Consider the following 15,834-nt stretch of genomic DNA (forward strand, 5'->3'; position numbering starts at 1 on the left):
ATGTTTATTGTGTTTTTGGAGAAGAGAAACATAAAAGTGGAGCAAAATTACATATTTAGCTTTGTTTTTAACAGATGTGAGTTATAAAAATCTAACTGAGCTAACCTCAGGTGGGTAAAGTGTCAAATTTCAAACTACAGGTAGGCAACTTAAATTTCGATCAAACCACATATGGGTAAATTGTGATTTACCGTAAAAATAATAATAACTAAACATGCTACATTATTTATACAACTTATATAGCTAACTTTGGTATGAAGTAAGGACAAGAGTCCTACTAAACTGTTTCTAAATTTTCATGGTCTAATTTAAAATAATTAATTATTTTTAAAAAAATAAACTATAATATATTATGTAAGACCTTTTTTTTTATATAGAAAATATTATGTAAGACTTAAAATAATAATTTGATATATTTTCTTTTGCTTTTATGATGTGAATAGAGAGGTCGAGCGAAATGAAGCACTCTCTTATCAGGAGGAGAATCTAGATCTTGTCGAGACCAGAGAGTAGGGACACCCACCTTGTTGTTTTAGACTTTTAGACTTTTAGTTGCCAAAATCACCCACTTAAAACTTTTTCCTAAAAAGTTATTCATTATTTTAAGTAATATCTGTGTCTCCATTATGCACTACCATTATTTACCAAACACACCTATCTCATATCCCTTTTCTTTTTGTGATGATAAGGTAACCTGGGATCATTTCAGTGTTCTTCTGCAATATTTAAAGATTTAATGAAGATTAAAATTTTTTTCCCTTGCTTTATTTATAATTTAAATCTTCATTTCAAGTGCCACATTTTTTAAGAGAAATTTAGAGTTATGGAATAAATTAAACATACCCCCAACCAGGATTGTTTAAGTATTTGAAGAAAAAGAATACTCACTATATAATAGTATATATAAATGGGTCTTCTAGTTTATAGTATTTATCTCACACATTTCCTTTTGACGAAGACAGACTATATATATATAGGCTAGACTATGAACCCTTTTAAATTAAGATTTGTTCCATAACCCTCATTCCATTAAGGAGTTTAAACTTGTAACTTCAAGGTGTCTATTATTTTTTCTATTAAAAAAAAAGTGTTTATTAACTAAATGGGTTATACCAATTAAGAGTTACTTAGAAATTGTTATTCACTATGATGTCTTTCACAAATAAAATTCATAAAACATGAGTTTTCATTACTCAGTTAGTTGTGGGCCACGTAAAGTTTTCTTAAAATCTTACACATTTCACATTAACAACACTAAGTTCAAATACCTTCAGTTCAGACTTAGATTACCTTCACAATTGTGTGAGAACTTTTTTCTCTCTCCCTTGTGTGTGTGTCTGTTTCCCCAAAAAAAAAAAAGAAATTACCTTCACAGCTAAAGCATTACTATTACTTTTGGAAGTTTAATATAAAAATATTCAACAAAATAATTTACATATGGTATGTATTTTTTAATAAGTATTAATAAATAAAGATTTAATTACAGAATTTGTAGAGATGCATATACCTAATTTAATTGTAAGGTCACAATTTGCACCCAAACCCAACAATAAGAAGGGGATAGGCCCAAAAAACCCAATACAATGAAATTTGTAAAGAGTAAGCTTAAAATCTAGGTTTTAGTGATGTTAAACAACAAAAATGATGGGCTAGCTCGTAACTTCGTACACGTTGGATTGTTTATATAACTAAAATTGTCCTCGAATTCAAGCTAAGGATGATTGATATTTTCTTTCACTCTTTCAAAGACAGATTACAGTTATGGGTGCTAATGTGTACAGTATTTTCTCCCTTTTGTCTCCGATCCCTCTTCCTGAATGTCCTCCTTTGCTCTTTATATCATCCCCCTTCTTCTCCCCATCTTCCACGTATAGATCAGATTACTGATCTAGATACTTGTCCCATCAACCTATCCCTGAAGTCTTTAGAGGTAACTATAAGGCTGAACCCTGATACTCAGACATCACTTCCCCATTAATACGGTTAAAGAGTTAGCTACAGAGCATTCAATGCGATGGTAACAGTTTTATCTTAGATATTTCATAGCCCTTCTTCTTATCTTGTTCATCTACCATGCCTACCTTTACTTATAGGATTTACTAGAATATCGTCTTTGGACACCAGACAGCCCTCTCCTACTTCGACTTTATATAGCCGATGACATACTCTTCCTCGAACCTCCTTCTTGGATATCAGACCTAACTTCTTTATCCATCAGTACTGCCTTTTGGGTTGATATTCTCATATCTTCGGACCATTTAGTGTCCTCGGATTGGGCCTATAGCCCAACACCTATTCTTGGGCCCATTGACCCCACATTAATAATTATAACTTATTTAATGAAAATCAAACCTAACTTAATAAAAATGATTTTTGTTGAGTTACTTTATCTAAAAATGCTATAATTTTTCAATCAGGTTTTTTAATCAAAATCAAACCTAATTTAATAAAAATATGTTGAGTGTTGGACTACTTTATCCTCTCTCTTTTTTTTTTCTTTTTTTTTCTTTTTTTTGAGAAACGGACTACTTTATCCAAGAGACTTTGACTTAATTTTCTTTTTTTTAGTAACAAGTTGAAAGAGTCCTAAACTAACATAGCTTTAAGATTACTTATAACCCTAAAAACCAAATTAAAAAGATAAATTCAAATAATGGTATTATATTTTTTAACTCTAAAAATCTAAATAGAAACATTCTCATTCTCAAAAAAAAAAAAATCTAAATAGAAATAGACACTAGAATTAGGTGTTGGAAAAATGTGTCCTTTCAAAAATTCACATGGCAACATTAAAAGAAGTCAAGAAAAAGACAAACATTCTTACCATATTTTATATAGGTTATGGTTAAGTTATATTTAGTGTAGTTTTAAGTAATGTTACACTCTTTAATAACTAATTATTGGATTTATATTATAAAAATCTCATCATTAGATTAGACATTTAACACACATATCAAATTTCGTGTCTACTGAATGTTTACCATTCGATCTATAAACTCATCTTTCATGCATAATTAATTAATTAATTATGAAAAAAAATTAAAATTTAACCATTTGATAGATGATATAATTATTGATCTTCTATTATCTTGAAATTTGGTAAGTATAGATGGTATAAAAAGATGTAATCCATATATATGTGTGTGTCTTTAATCTTGAATTGTGTGGTTTGCATTCTTTTGTGACCATTTGGGTGCCGGAATTATAGGGTTTCCTTGGGTTTTTGTCTTTTTGAAGCCCACAAGCAGGGAACCTCTTCTAGTATGAAACCATTTGGAATTTTGAATAATTGCATATAAATGGGATGGATGTCATCTTCAGAAACTGAGTCATGGTTGTTGATATATATATCCTTTGAGTTGGGCAGGATAAGTGGCATCCAACCTTATCTTTGATTGCTATGGTACACAGTACCAAGCATTCAAATTTTCTAGAGAAGACTTGAAAAATAATAATAGATTAATTTATTGAAGCAAACATCTAGAAACTTTAAGAAGATGATTTTTTTCTCCTTAAATTGAAATTTAGTGCTTTAGAATTTACTATTTAGCCTTTCTTAATATATTTTATGCTAAAATCTTAATAGTAATTAAAAATAGTTGAATAAATTGTTCCTGTCAAACTTGTACGTACCATATGCTACCAAAAATTCAATTTAAAAAAAAAAAAAGGAAGAAGTACATGCACCCAACTATGTTCTGGTTAAATTCCATAATATATTTGTTGAAAATTTCTTTATTCATATGATTTGGACAACTTTATCTTTTTTTTTTTTTTTGTGGAGAAGAGATAACTTTATCTTTTGATTATCTTGTTTCAACTTTACGCCAAACTTTATGTCTAATATCAAATAAGAAACCCTTATTTCCAACAATTATGGGAGAGATCCCATATTAGTGGTTCCCTTGCCTCCCATTTCACAATTTCTTTTCATAAAAAAAAGGTTCACTTGTAAACTAGTAGAAGTAGAAAAGAAGAAAAGAAACCGTGTGGGAAAACTCTCACAAACCAGGTCTAACTATGCAACGACGCGTGGACCTTATTATTATGTTAAATCCATAATATAAATGGAGGCCAGTTTGCAAAGTGCCACGTAATTTTTAGGGATCAAGTTGTTCTAGTAGCACGTAAATTATTACAATTTTTGCAATAATTATTTTATGTGCTAGATTGTGACCGGATATTTGTTACTTTCAGATGAACTTACTACTATTTCTCCATCATTCACAGTCTTTCACTTAGATAGTTGATAGTTGTGGCACAAATTGGTGCTATTTTATGTGGTCTGAGAATTTTTCTTTAGGGATCCAACCGTATTCATATGTCTTTTTTTTTGGGTATGTATTTGGGATTTGATAAGCCCCACGAGTTGTGCTAATTATTAATTGGGTTTGCAATCTTTGATAATTATTCTCACAAGTTGTGCTAATTTCTCATCAGCATGCTACACGTGATGTTGAAAACAAATACATATATGTTCTGTATACAGTCATCGTTGGCTGAAGAAGTTGAACAATTTTGAAAGATCTTCTCTCATTAATTTTTTTCATTCCTAATTAGGACCATCATGCAGAATTTATTTACTTTTTTGGCTCTAGAATATTCCTATACATAGACAGAATGAATTTCCACCCTATGACTTATCACTTTATTTTTTTGTAATAGGTAAATAAAGAATTCTATTATCAATTTATCATTGGATCATCACTTAAATTGTAGAAATTTTTTCTTAAATAGTAATTAAACCTAAATTCAATAAATAGGTCGCACTCAGAAAATTTGTTTTAATTAGTGCATAATAAAATATTGGCAATGATTGATCCATATATTGTTTCAATATTCAATCGCACCTTCTTAATTATCTATTTTTTTGTTATAAAATTTTATAATACAATCACAACTTACGACTTAATAAATTGTAAACAACTTTGTGCATGACATTTGCATAATCTAAGAATACACCATTACTTCTCTTGTCAGCATCATTATTATTATTATTATATAATATTTTATAATAGATGTGAGTAGTAACGTGTCATCTGTGCCGGTAGCGTACGGTAACACGTAAGAAGTCAATGGTTGTGAAGTTTTTGTCGTGTTGCCTTTGTATTTCTAATTTTCTCATAGATAGAAGAATGCCTAGTCTACCCATTTTGTGTATTAATAATATTTAATTTTTTTTTACAGGGTCTTTGAGTTTTATTCTTTATTATTATTCTACATTTAAGTTAACAAATCACTTTTTTTTTAAAGCGGTTAACAAAGAGTTTCACTAGGGCTATTAGCGAAGTATATTTCCTATTAAGGTTATCAAAATCGAGATCCTATATAGGATCGTAAAAAATAGGTAAAATTGTAAATTTTAATTAGGATCGGATCGTAGATCGTAAGATCCTATATTATTTGAAAAATAAAACAAAAAATATATATTGGTATGTTAAATAATCACATAAATTATACATTCATTCATAAAAAAACTAAAAATTTGCATTCATTTGATATAATTACCATATATTACTACATTCATTTGTAAACATCATTTAAAGAGACCAAAAACCTAAAAACATGACACTGTATTGGGATGTTATTTTTTATTTATGTCCAACTAACACTCTATCTAGATCATAAAATCGTAGGATTAGATCGGGATTTTGACAACCATATTTTCTATGCTTGGCTTGGTGGAATAGTATTAGGGTTCATTTTTCTACACAATACAAATCCATCAATTTGTTCATCTAAAAAAAAAATCCATCAATATATTATCTTTCTATTTATTTGACTTTTGATCCAAATGAAGGTGGAATTAATCAACTTTGGTACAAATATTTAACAAACTGAGTGAACTTAATGTTGGTTGGGTTTCTTGATAATGACCCTTGGTTAGTATTTCATTAGTGCAAAATGCTGTCACTTGTCATTTGTCAGATGATTAACCCATTAATCATTCTAATGTTAAAAAACGAGTCAGTACACTCAGGTCAGGAGTAAAGGTCAGGAGTAAAGAAAGAGGCCCCAGTGTATGTTAACTTTTTCTTGCTTCGTAATTCAATTTCTTTAAACCAGTTAAGGTCCACACGCAAAAGACTCTCTCTCTCTCTCTCTCTCTCTCTCTCTGAAATATGGTGTGAGGATTTGGAGCACGGCTTAGTGAAGCGATGGTAGGACTAGGATGTATGGATAAACTTTCTTATTTATTATTCTGAAACATGTACCATGGATGAACTTTGATTGCAAACTAAGTAGAATCTCCAGTCTGGCATGCCTTTTTTGACATTTGCTTCGACTGTTAGATATTATAATGTTTATACACTGACTTGGTTTTGAAGAAAGTTGTGATGCAACATTGTAATTATTCGAACAATGTAAACGACACATGATAAAGTTCACAATTTTGTTTTTTAAATAGTATGTCAAGGCAATAAATTATAATTTATATAACATTATTTTGACCCGATCATCGTATTTACTACACATCAATCACAACTTATTAATTAGGTTCTCATGAAACAAATTATTAAATTTATTGTGTAAATTGTGATCCAAATCGTGATACTCATTTCTAATAGTACACAATAGTACTAACAAATGATGAGACTAGACATACGTGCTTGCAATCTGCAGACACTTATAATAGACAGAAGAAACTTACAGTGCCTCTCAATTATGAATATATATGATAGATTCATTCCAATTTGCAGTTTTGCACATACCCTTAACCTATACACACGCACTGCAATAGAGAAAAAAGAGAGGCTTGACCACGTTAAGGGAAGATAATTTTGTTTTTTAAACATTGTGGTGCAAGAAATTAAAAATACAGACCAACTACTTCCACTACAAACCATGTTAAATAGACCAATTTTTTCCAAGTTATGGAAAAGAATGGCATTTAGGCGTAGAAATAACGTACAAAAGTCTCTTTTAAATGTCACATTCTGTGGGACTTTTACAATGGGAGTCTCTCATCGAATTCTTTCTTGCCTCCCACGAGCCTAGCTGCCTCTCACCGAACAAGTGACCCACCATGCAAGGTCACCATATTTTTTTTTTTCTACTTTATATAGGCCCTTGTCTTTTTCCACATCATTAATTAGTTAAACAATATATGGTTGTAGTAGGATAGACTGTCTCAATTGTAGCGGCAATATATAGGCTATGTAATTCGTTCTAGCTGCTAGAAGGTCGGTATCCGATGAGTTATTGAGGATAATGAAATTGGCCCATTAATTTGACTTTTTTTTTTTTTTTTGTAACAAATTGGTTATAACACCTACCTAGTAAGCTTTTGCCATAACTTAGAATATTCTATCTGATTTGGTTGTTCTCCAAGAGGCGGTCCTGCTTTTTAAGTACTTTTACGTATAGTAAATTATGTTAAAAACCTTGTGTAGTGGGCCTTTTTTGTAATATTGAGTTGGACCGCTTCCTGTCTTACTAGACCCAAGGTATTTTGGGTCAAGGAGTTGGGATCGGTTCAATTGCAACCTACCTTGGTCCGACTTATGCATAAACTATACCATGTTTGCCAAGATTTTTTATCACATGCCCGTGGCAGGCAAAGCTGCTATGATAATCACGGCTATAGCAAAAATAATAAAAGAAATACATTCGCTATTTAGACAAAAGTAAATAATGGGTCATTACAAGGAATGCATATTTTATGAAATAGCAACAAAAATAATTACAGGAGAGGTAGTAATAAGCTTATTGAATTAAAGAGAAATATCAGTTTGCCGTGTCAAGTTATATTACGGGGTCTAAGTCAAGAAGGAAGCCATTTCCTCAATGCGAATAATCTCTCCGGGAAGAAATTAACTGCTTTGAGGGAACGGGCCTAAATGACTTGTGCCCAGAGAAATCTCTTGCCTTTAGCAAAGAGCATGGGTCTAAAAGGGAGAGAGTGAATCAACCTATCTGATGTATGCCTATCATTCTATTATCTCCTTTTTGTTTTTCCTATTCTTTCTAATTCTTTCTTTCTTTTCTTTTCGTTTTATCTCTCAGTGTTTGCTTAGTTGTTGTGATTCTCTCCTTAGAGGTTACTACTATCTTCCTCCTTTTTGTGCACAGTAAGGGTTCTTTATATAATGTCTGCCACGGTTGGCTTTTACCATTTTAGCCTTTAAATGTCATCCCAGCAAAACACTTCCCCTAAAAGAGCTCGACCAAAAACCACAAAAATAGGTTTTCCCCTCTCCCCACCGCCAGACCATGCCCTCTTACCTCTGACCCAAGACCCACCATTTCCTGTATTGGCTGGGTACAAGCTGGTGATGTCTAGGCATTGTGCGTGCCTCACTTCCATGCTCATCCAAAATCTACCTGCTGCTCATGCGTTTGCTGCGGTCTGGAGGTCCACCTGCCTATTCTGCCGTTCGTCCTTAACTTCTTATGGCGTGAACTATTTCCTAATTTCTCATTCTTTATGGCTTGCTCCCTTAGGGGTTGGGCTTTGCTTGATTGTAGCATTTCCCTCCTTCAGGCCATTCTTCTTACTTTATTCCTACAGTCTTGCTATTACTTCCTGCCGTATCATTCTGCTATTCCTGTCGTGATGTTATTTGACCCAGAACTGTTGGGCCTCTTTGGGCTTGCTACTTATTTCTTTTTTGATAACCTAATAAGCTCATTGGGCCTTTTACCACATTACTTGTGGGCTCCCGTGTTCCATTTACTTCCTTTTGAGCATTTTTAGCCCCTTTACTTTCTTGGGGCATCCTTGACCCTTTCTAATTCTGTATTCCCATGAGCTTTTACTAACTCCTTAGACTTCCCTAGTCCAATTACTTTATCCTTCATCCTTGGGGCTTATGGACTCTCCATTGCCCCTTACTTTCTTTACTTGTATTACTTCGAGTCTGCTATGGCTGCTATGACTTATTCTCACTTTTCTACATCACATACTGCCCATGAGTTTGCTACTTTTCTCTTTCTGGGCCTTTTGCCCATTTGCTTCCTCAAGGTCCATTTGTTTGTTTTATGGACCTATGATCCATTATTCCTGCCGCTTAGGCTTAATGGCTTTTCTATCCAATTTCTAACTCTCTTCTGCCCACGTTGTTGGGCTTCTCCTTCCTGCTGGGCTTTCCAAAAAATGAGCCTCTACACCTTGAAATCAAGCATGTCTGTGGGACATGCAATTAACATTGTATCATACATTTCCTATCGAGGGATCATGGGAGCATTTGATAATGTTGTTCTAGTAATGTTGTTTGTATTTTTTAAAAATACGTGTGAGTAAAAAAGTGTGTGAAAATACATATAATATTGTTTAAACACTAAAAATTGTTGTTTAAAATACCTTACCAAACAACCACCATATTGCCCGAAGATGAGACTCATCCGGAGATAATCGAAGCCGCGCCACAAAGTAGTTTGAGCACCACCTCGAGGTAGTCGACTATCTCGGTCAAGTACGGATAACCGAGGAAATCCATTGAAGAGTAAAGAGAGTTGTCAGAGCTGTCACATTAGCATTAATTAATGATAGTTAACAGTCAATACCTAATTAACATTGAATGTTGATTAACTCACTAATACCCGAAAGAAGATGGACTTTTTTGTGGATTAGACTCCTTAGGCTTAGGAAAAAATAAGGTATCAACAGAGACGTAATAACATTTATCATGAGTTACACCCATTATCCAAGGAAGAGAGAGGAGTGAGCTACTATAAATACCCCCTCCTCTTTTAAGGTAGGGGGATTAGGTGATGAAAGAAATTGAAGAAACACAAAGAGACTAAGCAACATTGTATGGAGAGAGCCTAAAGAACTATATTAAGGAGATCAAACAAGGGGATATTGGGCTTTTGCCCATATTTGGAAAAAATCTGGCACAATGACCTTATTTTGAAACTATTTAGGTCCGTGTCCATGTTTTAGTACTCGATTTTTTTAAAAAAAAATCGAGTTACAAGTGGAACTTGACGTTAGCATGCAATGTCGAGTTCTATGCATATTTTGCCGCTTAATTTATAAAAAAAAATTAAGTGAGACTCAACTTTACTAAAATCGAGTTTAAAAAACAGAGACAAGGACCTAAATAATTTCAAAACATGAACATATTGCTATTATTTTTGTAAAATAAAGGCAAAAGCCCAATATCCCCGATCAAACAATGGCCTTAGGGTTATGTATTGGAATGTGTGCGTTGTGATTTACCAAAATAAAAGAGATATTCATTCTATTGATTAATTGAGTTATCTTGTGATTTTTCATTTTTAACCACTACAATGCCATTTTTAGTATAAATTCAGCTAGGTAAGTCTAATCCTCTAGCTTGTATTTTCCGTTTGCAAAGTGCTCATCCAATATATGTCTAATTTAATTGCAAGATTTTCATAATAATTTCCTTTTTCTTTCTTTAGGAGGTAGGTAATCAACTTTATGATTTTTTTTTTACATTATTTAAAATTAAAAATTTGTTTCAAATAATGAATGTCATATGTGTATTGAATTATATTGGGTTGTATGAGAATGTGCCTATGTGAACATATCACATCAAACATGTATTAAGTTTATTTGAACTATATTATATATAAAAAAGTAAATACAATAAGTTTTGATTATGATTAATCTTTTTGGGCCAAAATGAGTATTTACCTCTAATTTGAAAATTATGTAGCAAAATGCCCTTATTTTGAAATTATTTAACAAAATGTCCATATTTTTGGAACTCTATTTTTACAAAATCGAGTGACAAGTAAGACTCGACATTAGCAACATTGAGTTCTATGCATATTTTGTCACTTAGATTTTTTTAAAAAAAATTAAATGAAACTTAGCATTGCTAATATTGAGTTCTACTTTCACTTAAAAATATACATAGAACTTAATTTTGAGGATATTGAGTTTTACACAAAATTCAATTTTCAAAATAGGATCATTTTGCTAAATAGTTTCAAAATATGAGCATTTTACTACATAAGTTTTCAAATTAAGGGTAAATACCCATTTTGACCATCTTTTTGAACTATAACACATATATGACTAACATTTACACCTCTCCTAATAATGAAACAAAGAGATTAATTTGAATCTCGTGACGAATATATATACTTTCTTTTCTATTTTGGGCGTTTCGCTTTATACATGCTTCACTAGCTATAGTATATGTGTCCAATTTTTCTTTATTTTAAACTTTGGTTTCTAATCTAAGAGAGAAAGAAAGGACACATGACAAACTTGTGGAATATAAAATAAAACATGATCCAGAAAACTATTCCCTGATGACACGAAGAAGGATGAGTAGAAATGATAAGATAATACGAGGAAAACTTGTGGACGGAACATTAGAACCAAAGAACTGTGACTGCGCAAGGCCTAAGATCGGCAAGGTCTCCTATAGGATTGTATGAAGTGACAAATGGCACAGTAGAGTAAGTTACGACAAATACCTACTTATCTTTGAAAGAATACACAATTTGATAGAAAGCCACCGAACAATAATTCAAAGACTATTCAGTTATAGCAACGCAACCATCGAGGAAGGAATATTCATAACGATCTATAGCCAAGCAAATAGCGATGCTAAATCTTATGCATTTGCGCGTGATGAGATTATTATCAGATGCTGGAATTTTATTTTCTTAAACATTATTACTAATAATAAAATTAAAGTGAAATCTTGAGGCTTCTATACAATCCTTATTTTAACAATTTCACTATAACACACGAAAAATCTCCCGGTGTTAAAGCAATTTATTGTCCTATATAGTTCTTTTATCTTCTTTTTATAAAAGATTTGTAGGACTTTTTCCACGCAGGTTCTTCATTTTACAAGAATAAATGTCTTAGTCATACTCACACTTAAGAAAAAGAAAAATTATCTTAGACTTATCTTCTGGGTCAGAAAATTCATATACTTAGATATATTGCTAGAAGCCTAGAAGAAACAATATGTATTTCCCAAAATTATGCTCAAATGGCGGGTCGACCAATATCTCTACCTGCACGTTAGTTCATTGTGGAATGTGGAGTCAAGTGAATCGGTCCATTTTAGTCATTTTTAAAATTCAATCTTCACAATATATGAAACATGTGTAGCTAGCTGTGTAAAATACTTTTCCAATTTACTATTTCAACATCTTATATTTTCTTGTTAGGGAAAGAAAAATTCAGCCTTGTTGAATAGAAAAAAAAAAATTACAAATAAAAGTCGCCGCAGAAATGTACAAGCCCACAAGGGTTTTCAAACTAGTGTACGTCATCTCATGGTTTTCCTGACGAGATTTTGCTGACCCCATAGTCCCTCACCCTTGGATTTCCCTCTATATATAGTCTTGCTTTTGTGCTAGCTATGCAATTTAAAGCAAACTCACCCTCCTCTCTTTTGTTTTCTCACTCACAATTCTCTCTCTCTCTCTCTCTCTCTCTGAAAAAATGGAATACAAAGGCCAAACTGCAATAGCATCACCACCAGCAAATACTGTTCCCAGTACTGCATACTCTTACTCTCCATCTAATACCTCCTCACTTTCACCTCATGCAGCTCAATGTTCTCCTAGTTTTCCTTCACCACCTTCTAAATCATCTCCACCTCCAAGTCTTCCTCCATCTCCTCCTACACCACCTCAGATTGTTCTCAGCCCTTGTGCTGCCTGCAAGATTCTTCGCCGCCGATGTGTGGAGAAATGCGTTTTAGCTCCATACTTTCCTCCAACTGATCCACTCAAATTCACCATCGCTCATAGGGTGTTTGGAGCTAGCAACATCATCAAGTTGTTGCAGGTTTGTTAGTGTAATATTTAATATATCTCTTATTAATTTGTTCACCTCACATTACCTTGTAGCACTGCTTGAACCAAAATTTCAAAGCCAGTTTATTAGATTATTCAACTTAGAAAATAAGTTCTTTAAGAACAAAAATGTTAGGATTTTGAAAAATCTGGCTCAAGCAAATAAATCTTTATGCTTTCGGTGCCATTTCAACCTAATGACATCTTTATTAGGGTGGAGGTCAAAAAATTCTAAAACGTGTCAATTGAGCTATACAGTTCGTTAATAGTTTTTTTAATCTAATAACGTCTCCATCCGTTCATTAGTTAAAAAGTTCCGTAAAGTATAATTGAGTTACAAGATTTTGGTTTTTTTTTTTATTATTATTATTATGTTTATGGTAAAGTGAATAAACAGTCAACACTTTGATTTAATTTTAAGATTAATCTCCACTAATGGTAATGCATGTGCCATTGTGAAAAATGAGTGTAAACAACCAATAGCATAGGCTTCTCTCCTCAACCCCTACTACCAAAAAAAAAAAAAAAAAGGTAAAGTCAACAAATGGGGCATGCTAGCTACTAGCTAGTAACTAAAAGTTATCAAATATGGTTCTCTTTTAACCTCCAAGTGGGGCCTTTTCAACTTCTCTAAAATAATCAGACTGAACATGCTTTATTTTAAAACAATCATGACTTTGAATAAGGGATCACTGTTTTTTTTTCTATATGGGGTAAAGACAATTTTTATTTTTTCTTTAACTAACTTGAGAAAAATGGAGGATGAGATTTGATAAAGGTAAATTTTAAACTCATTTCATTAGGAATACTTGACTCTTAGATGACTTAGGCAGTTAGGCACTTAGAGATTATTATATATCCTCCCTTCAAAAAAAAAAAAGGAGAATACCAACTTTAGAAAGTTATAATAGGCCACAAATATAAATTACTATATGATTTATAGACAGGGGGTCAAAGTTAGGTAGCGAAGTTTTGGTGTAGTCCACAATAGATGCCTGCTTAGTTAGAAGTTACAACCCGTTCTCTTAAGTCCCTCTCATATGTTGCACATTTTTTCTGTTTTCGAAGGCTGGACTTCCATATCAATACAAATCAAGGCCATTCTTGTAAAATCAACTCCAAGGTGTTGAGTCATGTTTCCAAGATTGTTGTATTGTCACTTGAAAAAAAGTTGTAGAAAATATGAAAGGTACTTCCAAGATAGCTAGAATTAGCTTGGTTTACCACAGTTTTGTCATACTTTATTTTTAGCTTATTCAATTTATTTGGTTTATGTACAGTGTTTAAAAATATTTTTTTTTAAAGTATAGCTATACTTTAGTTAACTTATTTTTTAAACCCGATAAACTGATGGAAAAAAAGCTCTCTCCATATAGCTTATGTGACTAATTGCCATTTTTTATTTACTACTAAGATTCCATGGTTAAATTCTTCCAACTTACAAATACAGTCACAAAATTTTTTTCAGGACCTTCCAGAGACTCAAAGAGCTGATGCAGTAAGCAGCATGGTTTATGAAGCAAATGCCAGGATTCGAGACCCGGTCTACGGCTCTGCTGGTGCAATTTGTCATCTTCAAAAACAACTTAGCGAGCTCCAAGCACAATTGGCTAGAGCACAAGCTGAGCTCGTTAACATGCAATGCCAACAACATAATTTATTAGCCTTACTTTGCATGGAAGTGTCACAAACTCAAGAGTGCAGCCTTCAGCAAGAACCTTCTTACACTGATACAAGCTGTTTTTTAGACGATAACAGTTTGGGCTCAACTTGGGAAACTCTTTGGGCATGAACAGAGAGAAGAATGAAAATTTTCTAATTATAACTTCCAAGTGGGGACGAAATCATGAAGATTTACAAATAAATTAAGTGATTACTTATGGTAGATATGAATCATGATTTCGTTTCTATAGTCATAATTAACAAGTGAAATCTTTTTCACTACTAGTAATTTTACAAACAAAAAGAGTCAAAGAAAAGAGGAAAAAAAAAATGTATGAAATTAAGGATGTCCTTGTTCTATGTCTGTGCTAGCTAGTTCTTGAGTCAAACAATTTCTGGGTGACCTAATCTTATCTTCTGAAATGGATATTTATAAGTTCCTTGTCAAACCAGCTCTTGACCAATTTCTTATTTCCTGTTTGTTCCTAATTTTTTTTTTCTTTATGTACTACTACTTCTGTGAGCAACAGACTGACAAGTGGTAGATATATATATATATATGTATATAATATACATGCGAAAAGAAATAAAAACACTTGAAAGTGATATTAGAAAGAGATTGAATTTCAAAGTCACAGCTAACTAAAATTGAACTTTCAAAATAGCATCAAGTAAGAACATTTCTAGAACCTTAATTAGCATCATAAATAGTGAGTTCAATGAGCTAGCTTTTCATGGAACCCCAAAAGATGCATAAATAAATAAATTAGCCAAAGAGTGTAATTACAAAAATTGAGGCTGCTGTATTGCATGGCAGCCATGAATACACACGCTAATCTAGACCTAACATGAGGGCTGTATTGTTGAGTATGACTTGTGAGAGTAACATTTTTTTTGTTCTTTTGGTTTAAAGTTGGAAATGAAGGGTAAATCCAGCATGTGATAGTATTAGTATGCCAAATTGCCAACATAAAAACGCGTTTTGAGCTCTATCGTTTTCCCACCTTTTTCATCATTTCACGTACGTGCACTCCTCGTGTGTGAATCAATTATGTCAGCTAAGATAAACATATATGCTCTCTCTCAATCTATAGGAGATCTATGGTGGCTTTCCTATAGATTGAGGGTTGAATTCTCTCATCAAAAGTTGGATAACTCAATTGACAGAGACTGGATTCAAAACTAATTCAAGATTATCAACCATGTATATATGCTAATCATATCAACCACGTATATATGCTAATCATAGTAAATGAAATTTCCTACATTCAATCAAATTAAGTAACTTTTACGTTTGATTTTTTTTTTTTTTAAGAGTTTTAACTTATGACGTCCGCTCATGATGATAGCTCTTTATCATTAGACCAAGACACTAATCAATTTTTAGTGTAAATAATGATTGAACTCCAAATCTCTTATTTAATCATAAAT

At 32.4% G+C, this 15,834-nt stretch overlaps 1 protein-coding gene across 1 annotated transcript; it reads left to right on the forward strand.

The window, feature by feature from the left end:
- Positions 1-12,306: 12,306 nt before the first annotated feature.
- On the forward strand, positions 12,307-14,852 carry LOC142638627 (LOB domain-containing protein 1-like). The gene is made up of 2 exons (XM_075812674.1): positions 12,307-12,733; positions 14,210-14,852. Exons 1-2 carry the CDS (start codon positions 12,386-12,388, stop codon positions 14,531-14,533), a joined length of 672 nt encoding a protein of 223 aa, XP_075668789.1. The 5' UTR covers positions 12,307-12,385; the 3' UTR covers positions 14,534-14,852.
- The last annotated feature ends 982 nt before the right edge of the window (positions 14,853-15,834 follow it).

The sequence above is a fragment of the Castanea sativa genome, chromosome 6, assembly GCF_040712315.1.
Source record: "Castanea sativa cultivar Marrone di Chiusa Pesio chromosome 6, ASM4071231v1".
In the NCBI taxonomy this organism is placed as follows: Eukaryota; Viridiplantae; Streptophyta; class Magnoliopsida; order Fagales; family Fagaceae; genus Castanea; species Castanea sativa.

What these genes read in the sequence shown, in the direction of transcription:
- LOC142638627 (XM_075812674.1), top strand. Translation starts at nt 12,386, where the DNA reads ATGGAATACAAAGGCCAAACTGCAATAGCATCACCACCAGCAAATACT. An exon ending in ACATCATCAAGTTGTTGCAG is followed by an intron (nt 12,734 to 14,209) that starts GTTTGTTAGTGT and finishes AATTTTTTTCAG; the next exon opens with GACCTTCCAGAGACTCAAAG.